General features: G+C 46.5%; 1 protein-coding gene across 4 annotated transcripts; it reads right to left on the bottom strand.

The window, feature by feature from the left end:
* Window positions 1–7: 7 nt before the first annotated feature.
* Window positions 8–18,673, bottom strand: ZNF557 (zinc finger protein 557). 4 transcript variants are annotated; one of them, XM_054465658.2, is made up of 8 exons: window positions 18,309–18,673; window positions 17,461–17,552; window positions 12,846–12,955; window positions 12,207–12,274; window positions 11,440–11,569; window positions 6,535–6,630; window positions 5,944–6,026; window positions 8–5,119 (listed from the first exon to the last, which is right to left on the bottom strand). In XM_054465658.2, exons 3-8 carry the CDS (start codon window positions 12,874–12,876, stop codon window positions 4,253–4,255), a joined length of 1,275 nt encoding a protein of 424 aa, XP_054321633.1. In that variant the 5' UTR covers window positions 12,877–12,955; window positions 17,461–17,552; window positions 18,309–18,673; the 3' UTR covers window positions 8–4,252. The 4 variants fall into 4 exon arrangements, with proteins under 4 accessions (XP_054321633.1, XP_054321632.1, XP_054321631.1 ...); XM_054465657.2 differs by having other exon boundaries at window positions 12,207–12,295; window positions 18,309–18,625; XM_054465656.2 differs by having other exon boundaries at window positions 12,207–12,295; window positions 18,321–18,625.
* Between the last annotated feature and the right edge of the window lie 348 nt (window positions 18,674–19,021).

The raw sequence follows: 19,021 nt of genomic DNA, 5'->3' as shown, positions 1-19,021 counted from the left end.
GAAAGAATTTGTTAATCCACCATGCTAGTGCAAGACTTTAATATACCTCTATCACTAAGTCAGGTCGAGAGAAACAAATACAGTACATATTGAAAAACACAATTAGTTTGAGTACATATGTCCATCCTGTATCCAAAAATTAGATACATAGTATACTGTTTTCAAAGAATCATGGAGCACTTATAAAAACAGATCAATAAACAGGATTAACAGTTAGATAATGCATTAACCTGGAAGCTAACACAACACCCCCCAACCAAACACACACACACACACACACACACACACACACACACACACACACACACACACACACACACACACTCTCTCTCTCTCTCTCTCTCTCTGGTTTTAACCAATTAGTGGTTACTTGTGATTATGTAAGAAGTCTAGTAATATGCAGAACAGAGCCAATGCAGCCAATCAAAGGTTTCTGAAGAACTCAAATCATTGTGATTTTTCGGCACTGATTCTTTTTTGTTTTTTTGAGACGGAGTTTCACTCTTGTTGCCCAGGCTGGAGTGCAGTGGGTCAACCTTGGCTCACTGCAACCTCTGCCCGGTTTGAAGCGATTCTCCTGCCTCAGCCTTCCAAGTAGCTGAGATTACAGGCATGCGCTAACACATTCGGTTAATTTTGTATTTTTAGGAGAGACAGGGTTTCTCCATGTTGATCAGGCTGGTCTCGAACTCCCCACCTCAGGTGATCCGCCTGCCTCGGCCTCCCAAAGTGCTGGGACTACAGTTGTGAGCCACCACGCCCAGCCCCCTGCACTGTGGTTTTTATCATCACAGTGGAAAAAAAAAAAAAAAAAAAAAAAGGCTCTTTTAACTCTATGCTTTGTGTCCACTTTCCGAAAGAATGAAAAGAAAATAGATGAGAATAAGCCAGATGGTGTCTCACCCAGTGCGTTATTCCTACTTCTTTTAGCCAGCAGAGTGGGATAAAGCCTGTCTAAGCTTCAGGAAAGCCTAGTACACTGTACGTCTTTTTTTGAGATGGAGTCTCACTCTGTCGCCTAAGCTGGAGTGTGGTTGTGCGATCTTGGCTCACTGTAACCTCCACCTCCCAGGCTCAAGTGATTCTCCTGCCTCAGCCTCCCAAGTAGGTGGGATTACAGGCACCTGTCATCACGCCCAGCTAATTTTTATATATTTTTTAGTAGAGACGAGGTTTCACCATGTTGGCCAGGCTGGTCTTGAACTCCCGACCTCAGGTGATCCGCCCGCCTCGGCCTCCCAAAGTGCTGGGATTACAGGCATGAGCCATGGCGCCTGGCCCCACTGTACATTTTCAATACTGCTCATTGACAACTTGTCTTTTTAAGTAGGGAGAATGAACATTTAGAAACAGTATTTGCGCTGGGCATGGTGGCTCACGCCTGTAATCCCAGTGCTTTGGGAGGCCGAGGCGGGTGGATCATGAGGTCAGGAGATTGAGACCATACTGGCTAACACAGTGAAACCCCATCTCCACTAAAAATATGAAAAATTAGCTGGGCGTGGTGATGGGCACCTGTAGTCCCAGCTACTTGGGAGGCTGAGGCAGGAGAATGGCGTGAATCTGGGAGGCAGTGCTTGCAGCCTGGACAACAGAGCAAGACTCCATCTCAAAAAAAAAAAAAAAAAAGAAACAGTATTTGCTATATTAGGACACAAAGAGAAAACAACCAAAATCACAAAGTCCATGTACTCTGACAAAATGCTATTAAATTAGAAAAAAATATATCAAATATTGTTTTTTTTGAGACAGAGTTGCACTCTTTTGCCCAGGCTGGAGTGAAGTGGCATGATCTTGGCTCACTGCAACCTCCATTTCCCGGGTTCAAGTGACATCCTTCCTCAGCCTCTTGAGTAGCTGGGATTATAGATGCCTGCCACCACGCCCGGCTAATTTTTGTATTTTTTAGTAGAGGCGGGGTTTCACCATGTTGGCCAGGCTGGTCTCAAACTCCTTACCTCTGGTGACCCGCCCGCCTCAGCCTCCCAAAATGCTAGGTTTATAGGTGTGAGCCACCACACCTGGCAAATATTGTCTAATTTCTATTATAACAAACTAGATCACTCAGGAGCTGTTTGGAAATACCTTTCTGAATATTTGGTGTATTGATGTTTTAGAATTATAATAAATACACTGTATATAAAACGAGGTAGTAAGATTTTCAGGACCGCTATAGCCATAAATGCTTATATTAAAAGACTGAAAATGAATGAGCTAGTGGCCCAACCTACGAATGAGACATTGATGAAGGTAATTCCACATTCATAGCACTTACACCTTTTGTTCTCAGTATAAGTTACTGTGTGGCCACTCAGTTAAGAGGTGAGGCATCCTAACATTGATTACGTTCCTAGGGCTTCCTCTATATGAATTCTCTCATGTATAAAGGGAGGAATCACTGAAAATTTTTCTGAAATTAATACACTCATGAGTATTGCATCCAAGGAACATTTTCATATTTTTCCTAATATAAGAGGTATCAGTGAAAACATTCCCTCATCCTTTATCTTAAGTTCTGGCTGAGAGTGGTAGCTCGTTCCTGTATTCCCAGCATTTTCGGAGGCTGAGGCAGGTGGATCACTTGAGCCCAGGAGTTTGAGGGCAACCTGGGCAACATGGTGAATCCCCATCTTTACAAAAACTAGACAGGCATGGTGGTGCATGCCTACGGTCCCAGCTACTTGGGAGGCTGAGGTGGGAGGATCCCTTGAGCCTGGGAGGCGGAGGTTACAATAAGCCAAGATTGCACCACTGCACTACAGCCTGGGCACAGATGAAACCCTGTCTCAAAAAATAAATTGAATAAATAGTTATCTTACACTGAGTTAGGTTCCTAAAAAATGTGGAAAAATGACATTCTAATACTGATGGAATTCAATGGTTTTTCTAGTATGAATCTCACTTCTTAAAAAATGGAGAGAATATTCAAGGCTTTTATAGCGTACCAAACTATACTGTCTTGTGCTTGGTAATATGACTGTTTGTGTCATAGGCTTTTCAACACTGTGTATACTCAACATATTCCTCTGTTGTATGATCTCCGAAATGTGACTTAAGGAATGAGTGTCCCCGAATGGTTTTCCGTTTTTGATGCCACACACAGGGTTTCCCCTTATTGTGAGTTATCATGTGACTCTCTGAAGCCATCACTGAAGGCTTTCCTACAGCTACTGCATTACCTGGGCAGCTCCCCAGTAGATACTTTTTTTTTGGTAGGGGAAAAAGAGTTTGAGCTCAAGGTTTTACCATACAGATTACACTCACAAGATTTCTCTCTAGAGTGAGTTAACCTTTGGGTTATTGAATGCTACTCCCATATTGATCAGATTAGAAGTTGGCTGGGCATGGTGGTTCATGCCTGTAATCCCAGTACTTTTGGAGGCCAAGATGAAAGGACTGCTTGAACCTAGGAGTTTGAGACTAGTCTGGGCAACATGGCAAAACCCTCCCTCTAGTTTTAAAAAAAACAAATTAGCCAGACATGGTGTCATGCACCTGTAGTCCCAGCTACATTGGAGGCTGGGGCAGGAGAATTACTTGATCCCAGGAAGTAGAGGCTGCAGTGAGCTGTGATCACACCACCGTGCTCCAGACTGGGTGACATAGCAAGACACTGTCTTTAAAAAAAAAAAAAAAATGAGGGTCAGCTAAAGGCTTTCCTCCACTGATTTCATGGCAAGTTTTCCAGATGGTTCCGAATGTCTACTGTTCATACCTCTTGTGGTGTTCTTCCACATCGTATCAGGATTGGTGTGTATGACCAATGTAACAGGGACATGAAAACATATCTCACTGAAGCTGGGTCATAAAAGACATTGTGCTTTCTGTGTTGGCTCCTTTAGATCACTGGCTTTGGGGAGAAGTTGCTTCCATAAAGAAACTCAGCCCTGTTGAGAGGCCTACGTGATTTGGAAGCGCAGGTCCCTTGGAAACAGCTAGCATGCACTTGTCAGGCATGTGAGTGAGCCATTTGGAAGTGGTCCCTTCACCAGTAAAAATTCTGGATGATTATGGTTCTGCTGACATCTGGACTGTAGCCTCTTGAGAGATCCTGAAGAACTATAGAGCTATGTTGTTTCTGAATTCCTGACCTACAAAAATTGTGAGATAACAAGTGTTTTTGTTTGAAGCCACAAAATTTTGGGGGGTAATCTGTTACACAGTAGCAGGTGATTCATACCTCTGGTTAGAGTTCTCTCATGTTATCTGAGGCATGAAAGATCAATGAATGCTTTTCCCACAGTTATTGAATTCACATTTGCCTATTATGCATTCTTGTATGCACAGAAAGGTAGGAGTTACTTGTGAAGGATTTCCCACAATAATTACATTCATAGGGTTTTTTTCCAGTGTGAGTTCTCATGTGTTTCTTAACAGACGAGAGAACATTAAAGGCTTTTCCACAATCACTGCACTTATAGGATTTCTCTCCATTATGTATTCTTCTGTGAATTGTAAGAGAAAAGCTATTGGTAAAGCATTTCCCACACTCATTACATGTGTAGGGTTTTTCTCCAGTATGCGTTCTTATGTGCTGTGTCAGATTCGACCTCCTCCTGAAGGTTTTCCCACAATCACGGCATTCATAAGGGTACTCCCCTGTATGAATGCTATAGTGTGAAGAAAGAGATGACCTCGTGCCGAAAGCCTTTCCACACTGATTACATACATAATGACCCTCCCCCGTATGAACTCTCTTGTGCCTTGTGAAGATTGACTGAGTGCGGAACTCACGAAAACACTGGTTACATTTGTAGGGTTTTTCTCCAGTGTGAATTCTCAAGTGCGGTCTGAGGTATGAGGAATTGCTGAAGGTTTTCCCACAGTCACTGCATTCATAGGGTTTCTCCCCATTGTGGATTCTCTTATGAACAGTAAGGTAAGATCTGCTGCTGAAGGTTTTCCCACAGTCACTGCATTCATAGGGTTTCTCCCCATTGTGGATTCTCTTATGAACAGCAAGGTAAGATCTGCTGCTGTAGGATTTCCCACATTCACTGCAGTCATAGGGTCTTTCACCAGTATGAATCTTCTTGTGCCGCGTAAGGGAAGATTTTGTGCTGAAGACTTTAAAACACTGATTACATTCGTTGAGTGTTGCTCCAAGATGATTCCTCTCCTATTGATTAAGAGATGACTAATAAGTACCATTTATAATATTTTTAACATTGAATGCTGTCAGAGGAATTTCCTCTCCCAGGAATTCTGTTGTGTATCATAGTATTGGAATTAATGTTTTTGCCATTATGAGTGCTGGTACATGGCTTCTGTAAGTTTGAATTCTTAGCATTTAAAAAAGATGGATTCTTTCTACAAATCTTTATCATATTCACAGAGTATTTTCTGATAAATTTAAGGCTAATTTCTTTTTCAAATACCCAATATCTGACTCAGACTACTGGAAATATTTACTTGTGGGAATTCTCAGGAAAAACAAGTTTGGGGCTAACTAATGCTTTTCTCCAAATTCAAAATAATTTCACAGTATTTCTCCAGAGATACTACTTTCTCTTGGAAAAAATGACACTTTCCTTTAATAACTATTTAATAAAGCCACTTTTTTTTTTTTTTTTTTTTTTGAGACAGGGTCTTGCTCTGTCGCCAGGCTGGAGTGCAGTGGCGCAATCTCGGCTCACTGCAAGCTCCACCTCCAGGGTTCAAGTGATTCTTCTGTTTCAGCCTCCCAAGTATTTGGGATTACAGGTGCGCATCACCACACCTGGCTACGTTTTTTTTTGTATTTTTAGTAGAGACGGGGTTTCACCATATTGGCCAGGCTGGTCTCCAACTCCTGACCTCGTGATCCACCTGCCTCAGCTTCCCAAGGTGCTGGGATTAAAGGCATGAGCCCCTGTGCCTGGCCAACAAAGCCAGTCCTTGTGGCTTTTCTCATGTAGGGCATTCTACCATGAAAAAACCAGGAATCACCCATGTTAGTCTTACCATTTTCATATTTCTAGATTGTTCTTTTCGAAAAACATGCAGCTTAGGAGTTAACCCTTTGGCTTTAAGTGGATTCTCCACATCTGAAACAAGTTAAAAAGAAATTTAAGTTGATAGAAAAGAGGCAAATTTAAGTTGATGGTGAAATGGTAAAATGCATACGTGAGTGAAGGCAGAATCTGAGAGGTGAGGGTTTTTGAGAAGACATTCAATGAAAGAGATATGGGTGTGAAAATTTTAGGCAATGTTTAAGAAAGACTCTAGGAAGACTGAGATTGATGTTGACAGAATGAAGGAATTGTCAGGAAGGCAAGGTGGACTGAAACTGATCAAAGAGCTCATAGGAGACTTAAATTTCAGAAAAAGAGATGTCTTTTTTTCTCCCCTGAGGCCCAAGTATGAGATGACAGAAAGTTGGAAGTCATGAAGGTACATGAGGGGGCTCAGACCAAACGTTCTTGGCCTTCTTGGGAAAACGGGCATTTACATAGTTCTCTGACTGATGTTTCCTAATGTATTAAAATACTCCCAACTTCTCAGTCCCTGGCCAGAGCTGTTCCTCACAAGGACTTATATCCACCTGGTGCTCACCTGGACAGGTACCTGAGAGAATTCCTCTCTCTTCTGTCATTACTTTATCTTCTTGCTCCAACTGGGAGATCAGACTAGGTTTATCAACTTGGTTCCCTGTACATGGAGAAAAGACACATGATGTAGGGGGACTGTGCAGCAGAAAAGCTCTCCCATGAAACTGAAATCAGTTCTGAAGGTGAAGAGGTGTGACTTCAGGAGCAGAGAAATAATTATGCCAAAATTGAATAAATATAGCAACCGTCTTTCACACACACACACCCACCCCACACCAATATCTAGGGTGGTTGCAGGATAACTGGTCCCAGGAGCCCCTGTTCAGGTTTAAATACAGAATCTGAAAGCCCAAAAGATTTAACTACAGAGAATATATAGTCAGGGAAAGAAGGAGATCTTCATTTCATAGGGATAGCATTAGACAGACAGCTCCATGAGGGTGGGGGGCATGTCTGTTGCATTTTTCACTACTCCCACATCCCAGCACAGACCTAGGAACAGAAGTGCTTACAAAGGACTTAAAGGAAGTGATGTCAGTGAAAGTAGTGGAGTAGGGAACTCCACAACTCCATCCCTTCACAAAAACAGTACGTAAATGGGCAAAAACAGAATCAACTTCATTGGAGCTCCTGAATGTCATCAAAAGTTTACAGCCACAGGAGAATGCCTAATCAATACAAACAGCCAAATCTGGGTAAGAGAGATTTGTGACATTTTAACTGACTCTAGCTGCATACTCTATTCCCCATTTTGCCTTGAGGACAACAACCTGTGTTTCTAGTGATGAAGGGAACAGAATGCACCTTATTCTCAAAAACCTGTGGTTGTTCTCTTCTGACCTGTCTGCTGGCTCCCTGATGGGCTGGATCAAAGGGCTTCCCTTTATTTGTGTAACTCCAAACTCTCCCAGGTCTGAAGAGGCTACACCTATGGAAGCTGGAGGGTGGAGAGCGAAGTGTGTCCCAACACATCTAAAGGCAAATCAGCTACTTCTGAACGGGGCAAGGGAAAACTGTGAAGCAAACAAAAGACTAATCAAAAAACCTGGGAGGAGAAGTTGGGAACAAGATGCTCTGAGGAGTAGAGCATCTTTCCACACTTTTTTTCCCTCCAAGATGGAGTCTTGCTCTGTCGCCCAGGCTAGAGTGCAGTGGTGTGATCTCGGCTCACTGCAACCTTCACCTCCTGGGTTCAAGCAATTCTCCTGCCTCAGCCTCCCAAGTAGCTGGGATTACAGGCATTTGCCACCATGCCTGGCTGATTTTTTTGTATTTTTAATAAAGATGTGGTTTCATCATCTTGGCCAGGCTGGTCTCCAACTGCTGACCTCAGGTGATCCGCCCACCTCGGCCTCCCAAAGTGCTGGGATTACAGGCGTGAGCCACTGCGCCCGGCCTCCACACATTTCTAGAAGGCCATGCTCATACCCAGGGATGAACACATGCTCAGAGAAGATCTGAGAAGGCACCAAGCCCTCAACTCTGACTGACCTTCAGGCTCTGCATAAGAATGAACTGAAGGCTAAGTCAGAGTTGTAAAGTGCTTTAGCTGAGTTTTGAAGGCATGCTCCAACATGTAATTCAGATCCATTGGCAAAGACTGGTCATCTTTTGGGTTCCAGGTATTTAAGAAAATCTCTGACAAATTAATCCCAAGCTGAACACTAAGCTAACAGAACAGAGACCTCAGTGGCCACACATGACCAATACAGACGTTACAAAATTAGTTCAGAAATGTCACTAAACAAAGAAACAATACCAACTACAACAAACCTTGGGGAGGGGGGAAATCAGATTTAAAGAACTGCCATATTGTAACATTCTGAAAGTAGTTTTCAGCAAATAAATTATGAGGCATGTAGAGAAACAAAAAAATGGGCCGGGTGCAGTGGCTCACGCCTGTAATCCCAGCACTTTGGGAGGCCGAGGTGGGCGGATCACAAGGTCAGGAGATCGAGATCATCCTGGCTAACATGGTGAAACCCCATCTCTACTAAATATACAAAAAATTAGCCAGGTGTGGTGGCGGGCGCCCGTAGTCCCAGCTACTCGGGAGGCTGAGGCAGGAGAATGGCGTGAACCTGGGAGGCAGAGCTTACAGTTAGCCGAGATCGCACCACTGTACTCCAGCCTGGGTGACAGAGTGAGACTCCATCTCAAAAAAAAAAAAAAAAAAGAAACAAAAACATGAAACTGCATTATAGGAAAAAAGAAATGAACAGTAATTATCCATAAGGAAACCCAGTCATTGGATTTATTAGGCAACGACTTCAAATCAACTATTTCAAATATGCTCAAGGAGTTAATGGAAACTGTGTACAAAGAACTAATGGAAACCATGAGAATGAATTCTCACCAAATAGAGAAAATCATAAAGAGATGGAAATTATAAAAACGAGCCAAATAGGAATTTTAAAATTGAAAAATATATATTATCTGAAATGAAAAATGTACTAGAGGGGTTCATCTGAAGACTTGATCAGGCAGAAGACACAATCAGTGAACTCAATGACAGGTCAATTAAGACTGCCTGATCTGTAGAGCAGAAATTAAAAATAAAGGGAAAAAAATGAGCAGAGCCCAAGAGACCCAGAAGATACCATCAAACATCTGAATACACATAATGGGAGTTGCTACTGGAGAGGAGACAGAGAAAGGAGCAGAAGGAATATATGGAAAAATTGGCAAGGCACGATGGGTCACACTCTAATTACAGCACTTTGGGAAGCCGAGGTGGGAGGATCACCTGAGGTCAGGAGTTCGAGACCAGCCTAGCCAACATGGTGAACCCTGTCTCTACTAAAAATACAAAAATTAGCTAGCTGTGGTGGTGCGTGTTTGTAATCCCAGCTACTCAGGAGGCTGAGGCAGGGAGAACTGCTTGAACCCAGGAGGCAGAGGTTGCAGTGAGCTGAGATCATGCCAGTGCACTCCAGCCTGGGCGACAGAGTGAGATTCTGGGGGGGAAAAAAAAGGAACATATGGAAAAATAATGGCCAAACTTTCCCAAATTTGATGAAAATTACAAATCTACACATCAAAGCAGCTCAAGGATCTCCCAATAGGATACACTCAAAAAACTCATACTGAGATACCTTAAAATTAAACCGTCAAAAGCCAAAGACAGACTATCCTGAAAAATAGCAAGGGAGAAATAAGTCATCATGTACAAGATTAACAGCTGATTTGTCATCAGAAACCATGGAGGCCGCAAGCCAGTGGGATGATGACATACTCCAAGTACTGAAAGAAAAATATCAACCAAGAATTCTATCTCCTGCAAAACTATCATTCAAGATAGTAAAAAGGCAGTCCACTGAATGGGAGGAAATCTTTGAAAATGATCTATTTGATAAGGGTCTAGGATGCAGAATATATAAAGAACTCTTACAACTCAATAACGAAAAGGCAAACAATGCCCCCCAAATGGAAAAAGCACTTGAATGAACATTTCTTCAAAAAAGATGTATGAATGGCCAACAAGCACAAGAAAAGATGGCCAATCTCATCATTTTTTTCAGGGAATAGAAATAAAACCACAATGAGATAGACACCCACAAGAATGGCTATCATAATTTTTTTAAAAAAGGAAAAGAGACAAATGTTGGTAAGGATGCAGAGAAACTGTAATACGTTGCTGGTCTCATGCATTGCTGGTAGGAATGTAAAATGGTGTAGCAGTTGTAGAAAAGTTTGGAGGTTCCTCAACACATTAAACACAGAATTACCACAGGACCCAGAAGTTCCACTCCTAGGTATATACCCAAGAGAAAACAGGTGCTCAAGCAAAATCTTGTATATGAATGATCATAGCAGCACTACCCACAATAGCCAAAAGATGAGAACAGACTAAATTTCCATCAGCTGATGAACTGATATATAAAAAGTGGTATATACACATAATGGAATAATATTCAACCATAAAAAGAATGAAGTTCTGCTATGTGCTACAACACGGCTGTACTTTGAAAACATCGGCCAGGCGTGGTGGCTCATCCCTGTAATCCCAGCAATTTGGGAGGCCGAGGTGGGTGGATCACTTGAGGCCAGGAGTTCAAGACCGGCCTGGCCAACATGGTGAAACCCCGTCTCTATTAAAAACACACAAATTTGCCGAGTGTGGTGGCGCATGCCTTTAGTCCCAGCTGTTGAGGAGGCTGAGGCAGGAGAACAGATTGAACCTGGAAGGTAGAGGCTGCAGTAAGCTGTGATCACACCACTGCACTCCAGCCTGGGAAACAGAGCGAAACTCCATCTCAAAAAAAAAAAAAAAAAAAAGAAAAAGAAAGAAAACATCATGCTAAGCAAAAAGTGAGACACAAAAGACCACATTTTGTATGATTTCATTTATATAAAATGTCAAGAATAGGGCCAGGAATGGTAGCTCACATCTGTAATCCCAGCACTTTGGGAGGCTACGGCAGGAGGATCACCTGAGCCCAGGAGTTTGAGACCAGCCAGGGCAACATAGCAAGACCCTGTCTCTACAAAAAATAAACAAATTAGCTGGGCGTGGTGGTGCGCACCTGTGGTCCCAGCTACTCAGGATCACGCCACTGCACTATAGCCTGGGCGATGGAGGGAGACACTGTCTAAAAACAACCCCCTCAAAAAGAAGAGACACATCTATAGAGATGGAAAGATTAGTGCCTGCCAAGATGTTCAGGAGGGAGAACTGGGGAGAGACCACTTCATGACTATGGGGCTTATTTTTGGGGTGATAACTATGTTCTGGAATTAGTGGTGATGGCTGTACTACACTGTGAACCTACGAAAAGCCACCGAATTGGACACTTTAAAATAGTTTAAATGGTGACTTTTGTGTCCTGTGTTAACTCAATTTAAAAAAAGAAAAACAAGACTTACTTCCTGAGTCATTAAATAAATGCAGGAATGACATTAGGCTTACCCAGTGAGGAGGCCAGGTTCCTGAAGTTCTCCAGCATCACGTCCCTGTACAGTGTCCTTTGGGCAGGGTCCAGCAACGCCCACTCCTCCTGGGTGAACTCCACGGCCACATCCTCGAAGGTCACCAAGCCCTAAAGCATTGCAAACATCACGGCTTAGCCAAGGACCACCCCCACCAACGTGCACAGGAAGAGGGGCCAGGAGAACAGAGCCAGGGCTGGGGAAACCTGAGTACGAGATGTGTGGGGGTTCTGAGCTCCTCTCCTGGGGTTCTGAGCTCTTCTCCCTGGCTTCTGAGCTCAGCCCTCAATGCTTGTCTCCTTAGGCCACTCCCAGGTCCAGTGCACAGTACCATAGAGCAGCTGTCTTTTCTCACTCAGACTGGGAGCTCCTGTGATCTTATTTCCCTCAATCTCCAGGGGATCATGGGCCCGTGACATGGCAGAAATCAGAGAAATACTTGGTAAGTGAATGAATGATTTCCATATGGCCTTTATTAATTGCTTGGGTTTAGAACATCATCACATCTTTACTTGGCTTTCCCTTAAAACTCTCAGGAGCACATGATGTAATCAGGGAACCTGGAGGGAGCTCTGAACCTGCAGTAAACATTGACACACACTGGTATTTTCTGGGCAGCCCTCACTCAGAGACCCTGGGATGCCTGAGGAACGAGTTTGGCCGTGGGGCTCCAGGCCACTGAAAGGCATCGAGTCCAACCTTCTGGCTGAAGGAATCATGATTTGGAAAAAGGAACATCCGACTCACCTTCAGCCAGCTTGTCAGGAGCTCATTAACCAGCTCTCCGCCCTCTGTGTGTCCTTCTCGCTGAGAGGCTGGGAACAGGGAAGACAGAGCTGGAGGAGGAGAAATGAGTCCCAGGAATCCAGACCTGCCCTGTGTCCACTCACACATCTGGAGGCTTCCCCACCTGCCTGCGATCGACCAGGTCCTCATGCATACACAGTCACCCACAAAGCATCCACCTCTACTCCATGCAAACACCCACCCACAGCAATCCAAGGAAACCAGAGCATGGCCCTGCTGCACCCACACCAGGAAACAGGGCTCAAGGTCTGACTGCACTTGGGGAAGGGATTATTCCCACTTCACAGATGAGGAAACTGAACTTCCAAGGGCGTCACTGTGTTTTTATCAGGTTCACAGAAAGAACTAAAGGGAGAATTCAAAAGCTCCAGCACATTCACCACACAGGTGACATCCACAGACACCCAAATGCTCTAAGTCCCAAGTCCCAAGAGCCGCCCGATCAGACATGGAGGACCTCTGGGCCCCTGGGGCTCCACTCCTGCCTCACCTGCTCTGCCCAACCCCCTCCCGTCCCATGCTGTGGGTCAAGACCTTTCAAGCCTGGACTCTGAGAACTGCCAGGGCCCCATGACTCACCAGCAGTCGGGGGCAGGACGATGGCCGCCATCCTGTGACTCTGACAGCAACAGGGCAGCCGGGAAACAGGACGCTCCTTCCTTATCCTGCAGCGCTCTCAGGACAGCGCTCTGGAAGAAATGGGGGGAACACTCCGCCTCGGTCACCCCCTCTCCAGCCCGTGCTTTGCCTCGGTCACCCCCCTCCAGCCCATGCCCTGCCTCGGTCACCCCCTCTCCAGCCCGTGCCCTGCCTCGGTCACCCCCTCTCCAGCCCGTGCCCTGCCTCGGTCACCCCCTCTCCAGCCCGTGCCCTGCCTCGGTCACCCCCCTCCAGCCCGTGCCCTGCGTCGGTCACCCCGTCTCCAGCCCGTGCCCTGCCTCGGTCACCCCGTCTCCAGCCCGTGCCCTGCCTCGGTCACCCCCTCTCCAGCCCGTGCCCTGCCTCGGTCACCCCCTCTCCAGCCCGTGCCCTGCCTCGGTCACCCCCTCTCCAGCCCGTGCCCTGCCTCGGTCAACCCCTCTCCAGCCCGTGCCCTGCATCGGTCACCCTGTCTCCAGCCTGTGCCCTGCCTCAGTCACCCCCTCTCCAGCCTGTGCCCTGCCTCGGCCACCTCTCCTCCTGGTTTCCACCTCACCCAGCTCAGATGTCACTACCCCTCATTTCAGTTGATTTCCTCCTCCCCACCCCCCACTCTCATGTCAGCCCAGCAGAACTCCAGCCATTTTTGATCAGAGACCCTAGATTCCTACAACTTCTAAGAATCGATCTGTAAGATACACAAATATAAAAGTCATGTAAGATTATTCACTGTAGCATTACAGTGCACCCATTAAAAAAAAAAGAGAGAAGATCTCTAGATATCAATAGAGATTATTATCGTCAGTAAATTTAAGGGGAAAAAAAAGTACCAAATAGTATATATGGAATGTTTCCTTTTTTATGAGAAAAGGGCTGTGTGTGTGTGTGTGTGTGTGTATACACACACAAAGATGAAAGCGGCTGGCCGGGCACGGTGGCTCCTGCCTGTAATCCTAGCACTTTGGGAGGCCGAGGCGGGCGGATCACGAGGTCAGGAGATCGAGACGATCCTGGCTAACATGGTGAAACCCCATCTCTACTAAAAAAATAAAAATAAAAAATTAGCTGGGCATGATGGCACACACCTGGAATCCCAGCTACTTGGGAGGCTGAGGCAGGAGAATGGCGTGAACCTGGGAGGCAGAGCTTGTAGTGAGCCGGGATCGCACCATTGCACTCCAGCCTGGGCGACAGAGCAACACTCTGTTTAAAAAAAAAAAAAAAAAAAAGTGGCCAAGGGTGTGTGTGTGGGAGGGGTTGGTGGGGGTGGGGGTGGGGGCGGGCGCCGTCTGCAGTTAGAGACTTGTAAGAGTGAGTTTGGGCCAGGCAGACAAAACAGAGCTGTAGAGGGTGGACGGTGCTGGCTATTCATGGAAGGCAAGGCCACTCAGTCTCTCTAGGAATTTGTATTGAGATGTAGCATTCAGGCCCTGGCTTCCTTCTAGATCTCTAGCCCAGGGAATTTATCCTGGGTGACCCCCATACCCCCAGTCTCTGGGGAGGGAATGATTGGGAGAGGAGTGAATGGAGAGCCATTCCCCACAGGCCAGTTGTTCGCTGGTACTTGGAGCCAAGCAGAGATGGGTGGCTCCCATTCCTGCCTGCAGCCTCACAGCCCCCACCCTCCAATTAATACAGTTGCCAAGTGTCTCTGACATCTGGTCTCTGTGGTGTTAACAGCACCCCCAAAATTCACATATACATGTGAAAAGTTTATATATTTGTACTTACACGTAAAAGCCTGAAAGTTTTAGTATTATGACATGCAAGAAAATCTGTATTATGGCCAGGCACAGTGGCTCACGCCTGCAATCCCAGCACTTTGGGAGGCCGAGGTGGGCGGATCACCTGAGGTCAGCAGTTCAAGAACAGCCTGGCCAAGTTGGTGAAACCTTGTCTCTACTAAAAATATATTTAAAAAATTAGCTGGGCATGGTGGTGGGCGCCTGTAATCCCAGCTACTTGGGAGGCTGAGGCAGGAGAATCGCTTGAACCCAGGAGGCAGAGGTTGCAGTGAGACCAGATTGTGCCACTGCACTCCAGCCTGGGTGACAGTAAGACTCCATCTCAAAAAAAAAAAAAATCTGTATTATTTCTCTACAGTTCCATGTATTTATACTTGTTTGTGAGTGGGCTCTTCCAGCAGCTGAGTTGCACAAACGGTAGAGAAGAGAACTCTGCATAGGTGAGACCCTGGTGGGTCGCCCCCTCTTCCCTCCGAAGTCCAAACCAGGCGTAGCATTTCCTCACCCAGTTATTCCTCTCAAATCCCTTCTCCAGCCCTTGGGTCCCGACGTTGACCCTTCATTCACGTTTTATTGATGCCTGCCCCCAGCCGGATGCTGGAGATGGAGGGGAGGAAGATCCCTGTCATCTAAGAACTGTTTTCTGGGAGCGGGACACACACACAGACCTGCTGCTGCATTTCAGAGTGATATGTGATATGGCAGAGGGGCGCATGGCATCCAACCCAGGATCTGGGAAGAAGGGGACTGGGAAGCCTTGGAAGGAAAAACACTAAAAACATTTGAATTGAATCTTGAGAGTCGAGGTAGGGTCTTGCTCAGTGGAAAGTGCACGTGCAGAGGCAGGAAAGCAAGCTGCTTAGGAAGCCAAGTTCACAGTTTGGAGCATGCAGACAAATAAGGGGCCAGAGTACATGGGAAAGGTTGTATTTTGAAAGGTATTGTGAAGAGTGGTGAGGAGTTTGAACGTGAGAGGCAGTGGAGAGCCAGCAAAGGCTTTTCAGGCAGGGGAGTGACTGAAGCAAATTTATCTTTATGTATTTATTTTGAGACAGTCTTGCTCTGTCACCCAGGCTGGAGTACAATGGTGAGATCTCGGCTCACTGCAACCTCCGCCTCCTGGGTTCAAGCAATTCTCTCTGCCTCAGCCTCCCGAGTAGCTGGGATTACAGGTGCCTGCCACCATGCCCAGCTAATTTTTGTATTTTTAGTAGAGACAGTGTTTTGCCATGTTGGCCAGGCTGGTCTCGAACTCCTGACCTCAGGTGATCTGCCCGCCTCAGCCTCCCAAAGTGGTGGGATTACAGGTGTGAGCCACTGTGCCTGGCTGTATTTTTTTTTTTTTTTTTTTGAGACGGAGTCTAGCTCTGTCACCCAGGCTGGAGTGCACTGGCGTGATCTCGGCTCACTGCAAGCTCCACCTCCCGGGTTTATGCCATTCCCCTGCCTCAGCCTCCCCAGTAGCTGAGACTACAGGCGCCTGCCACCACGCCCGGCTAATCTTTTTTTTTTTTTGTATTTTTAGTACACACGGGGTTTCACCATGTTAGCCAGGATGGTCTCTATCTCCTGACCTTGTGATCCACCCGCCTCGGCCTCCCAAAGTGCTGGGATTACAGGTGTGAGCCACCACGCCCAGTTTTTTTTTTGTTTTTTTTGTTTTTTGAGATGCAGTCTTGCTCTGTTGCCCAGGCTGGAGTGCAGTGGTGCCATCTTGGTTCACTGCAGTCTCCGCCTCCCAGGCTCAAGAGAGTCACCACGCCCAGCTAATTTATGTATTTTTAGTTCAGATGGGGTTTCACCATGTTGGCCAGGCTGGTCTTGAAACTCCTGACCTCAGGTGATCCACCTACCTCGGCCTCTCAAAGTTCTGGGATTACAGACAGGCTTGAGCCACTGCTCCTGGCCACAAATTATCTTTTACAATAGCCGTTCTGGCTTCATTGCAATGGACAGATGGAAGAGACTAGAACAATGCTGCCCAGCAGGGCTTTCTGGGATGATGGAAATGATCTTAATCTTTGCTTTTCAATAGGGGCATTAGCCACATGTCGCTGTCAAGCACTTGAAATGTGGTTAGTGTGACTGAGAAGCTGAATTTAAAATTTTATTGAATCTTAATTGGTCTAAATTTAAATTTAAACAACCGCATGAACCAGCAGCTACCTTATAATACAGCACAAGTCTACAGGCTGGCAGGCCTGTTAGGAAAAGAAAAAAATAAAAGAAAAATTGAGATGTCTTGGTAGGTTGAAAAAAAAATTTTTAAATAGTGTTTACATGTTTATTTTGTGTACTGATTTGCATATAGCTGTATTTACTGACTTATTTTGACACACATTATCACACATCCCTTAATATCATTCTCTTGAATATAAGCCATCAAACAAATCATTTTTTGATGATTTGTGGCTCACACCTGTAATCCCAGCACTTTAGGAGGCCGAGGTGGGCGGATCACCTGAAGTCAGGAGTTTGAGACCAGCCTGGCCAACATGGCAACACCCCGTCTTTACTAAAAATACAAAAATTAGCTGGGCGTGGTGGTGCACCCTTGTAATTCCAGCTACTTCGGAGGCTGAGGCAGGAGAATTGCTTGAACCTGGGAGGCAGATGTTGCAATGAGCTGATATCGCACCACTGCACTCCAGCCTGGGCAACAGAGTGAGACTCTTGCTCAAAAAAAAAAAAAAAAAATACCCTCACTCTTAGTAAGTCCTTGTGTTTACAACCTGAACACAGGAAAAATCCATTCGCAGGTTTTCTACACAGTGAAGTCTTGCAGCTTGCAAGTTCTACACGGTACCTACCTGATCATACAGAAGTCCACGGATCAGTGAGGATAGGTGAACCTTGAGGCTGGTTTCAACACAAATCTGAGCTTGAATTATACTTTTTTTGTCTAAATAAAAAGAGCACAAAAATCGCTTATGAGGCCTTTTGTAGGGAGTAATATGTACGTACAGTAAAATGTATTTATTGAGACTAATACAGTTGTTGCATAGAAAGACCACCCCATTCACTTAAAAAAAAATTGATTTAAAGAATAATAAGAACCCAGGCTACTGGCTGTGCCTGAATTCACCAAATTCCTATCTAGCCATCTGGTCCCTAAAATGGGACAAAAAGCTTAAAGCTGTTTTCATCTGACTTGCTTAACTCATTTGGCTGGAGATTTCATGGTGACTCCAGATGCTTTAAATTCGTCACTTTAGGCCTTATACGTGGACTCGGCTGAATTCAGGACTGCAGAGATTTTAATGCCCTCCAGCAGGGTTTCCCAACCTGGGTACTAATGACATTTGGGGCTGGATGAGTTTTTGCTGGCGGCGGCTGCTTTACGCGCTGCAGGATGCTGAGCTGCTAGCATCCCTGGCTTCCACCCTCTAGATTTCAGTAGTAGCACAGTCCCTCCTACCCTCCATTTTGTGACATCCCAAACCGTCTCCAACTATAGCCAAAAGTCCCCTGGGGCGCAGAATCGCCCCGGGTGAGGGCGACAAGGTGAGAACGACAGGGGCGCGGGGCCCCGACACCGGAGGGAACAGCAGCTTCGGGCTGAACTGAGCGCACAGCCCGGGGCCTCAGGGGCGGAAACCCCGCTCCCGGGAGGGACGCAGGGCCCGCGGCTGGGGCCCCTCTCTGGACTCGGACTCACGGAATAAAGCACCTCTCGCGGAGACCGAAAGACTCTCCCAGTCGCTGCAAGCGCGGCTCTTCTCACAAGACACAAGCGCGCTTCCGCTTCCGGTCTCCGGCTAGCCACACTGCACTTCCGCTTCCGGCTCCAGCTGGTCCCAGCCTAAAATGCGGCGTGTCAGGACCCCCGGGTTCAGGCTGCAGGTGCACCTGCCGCGCACCCAAGCCTCCGGCCGAGGTGTTCTAGTTTGCTTAGTTATTAACAGAACGAAGTTGGGCCCTGGCCAGGGACAGCCGCCGAGGCAGGGTCGTCCTGGCGCGGGTTTGTGGCAGGGTTGGAGGCGGAACTAGCTCTTAAGCGGGGCTGTGGGCGGTACCAGGCCTGGAAGGGGGCCTGAGTGTGGGCGGGGACCAGTTCCGGGGGCGGGGACCAACTCTGGAGCGGGGCTGTGGGCGGTACCAGGCCTGGAGGCCGGGCTGAGTGTGGGTGGAGATCAGCTCCGGGGGTGGGGAGTAGTTCTGGGGCGGGACCGTGGGCGGTACCAGGCATGGGGGCGGGGCTGTCAGCACAGAGACTAAGTTTCAGGGCGGGGTTGTGGGCGGGCATTAGGTTTGATGGGCGGGTCTTGCTGCAGGTTAATACCAGGTTTGGTGGGCGAGTATGTGGAGAAGATAAGGCAGTGGTGGTGCATGGAATGGGGTTGAGCTAGTAGGCTGAGAGGACAAGACTTG

This window comes from Pongo pygmaeus, chromosome 20 (genome assembly GCF_028885625.2).
Source record: "Pongo pygmaeus isolate AG05252 chromosome 20, NHGRI_mPonPyg2-v2.0_pri, whole genome shotgun sequence".
Taxonomy (NCBI): Eukaryota; Metazoa; Chordata; class Mammalia; order Primates; family Hominidae; genus Pongo; species Pongo pygmaeus.
This window is presented reverse-complemented; position numbering and strand designations above follow the sequence as displayed.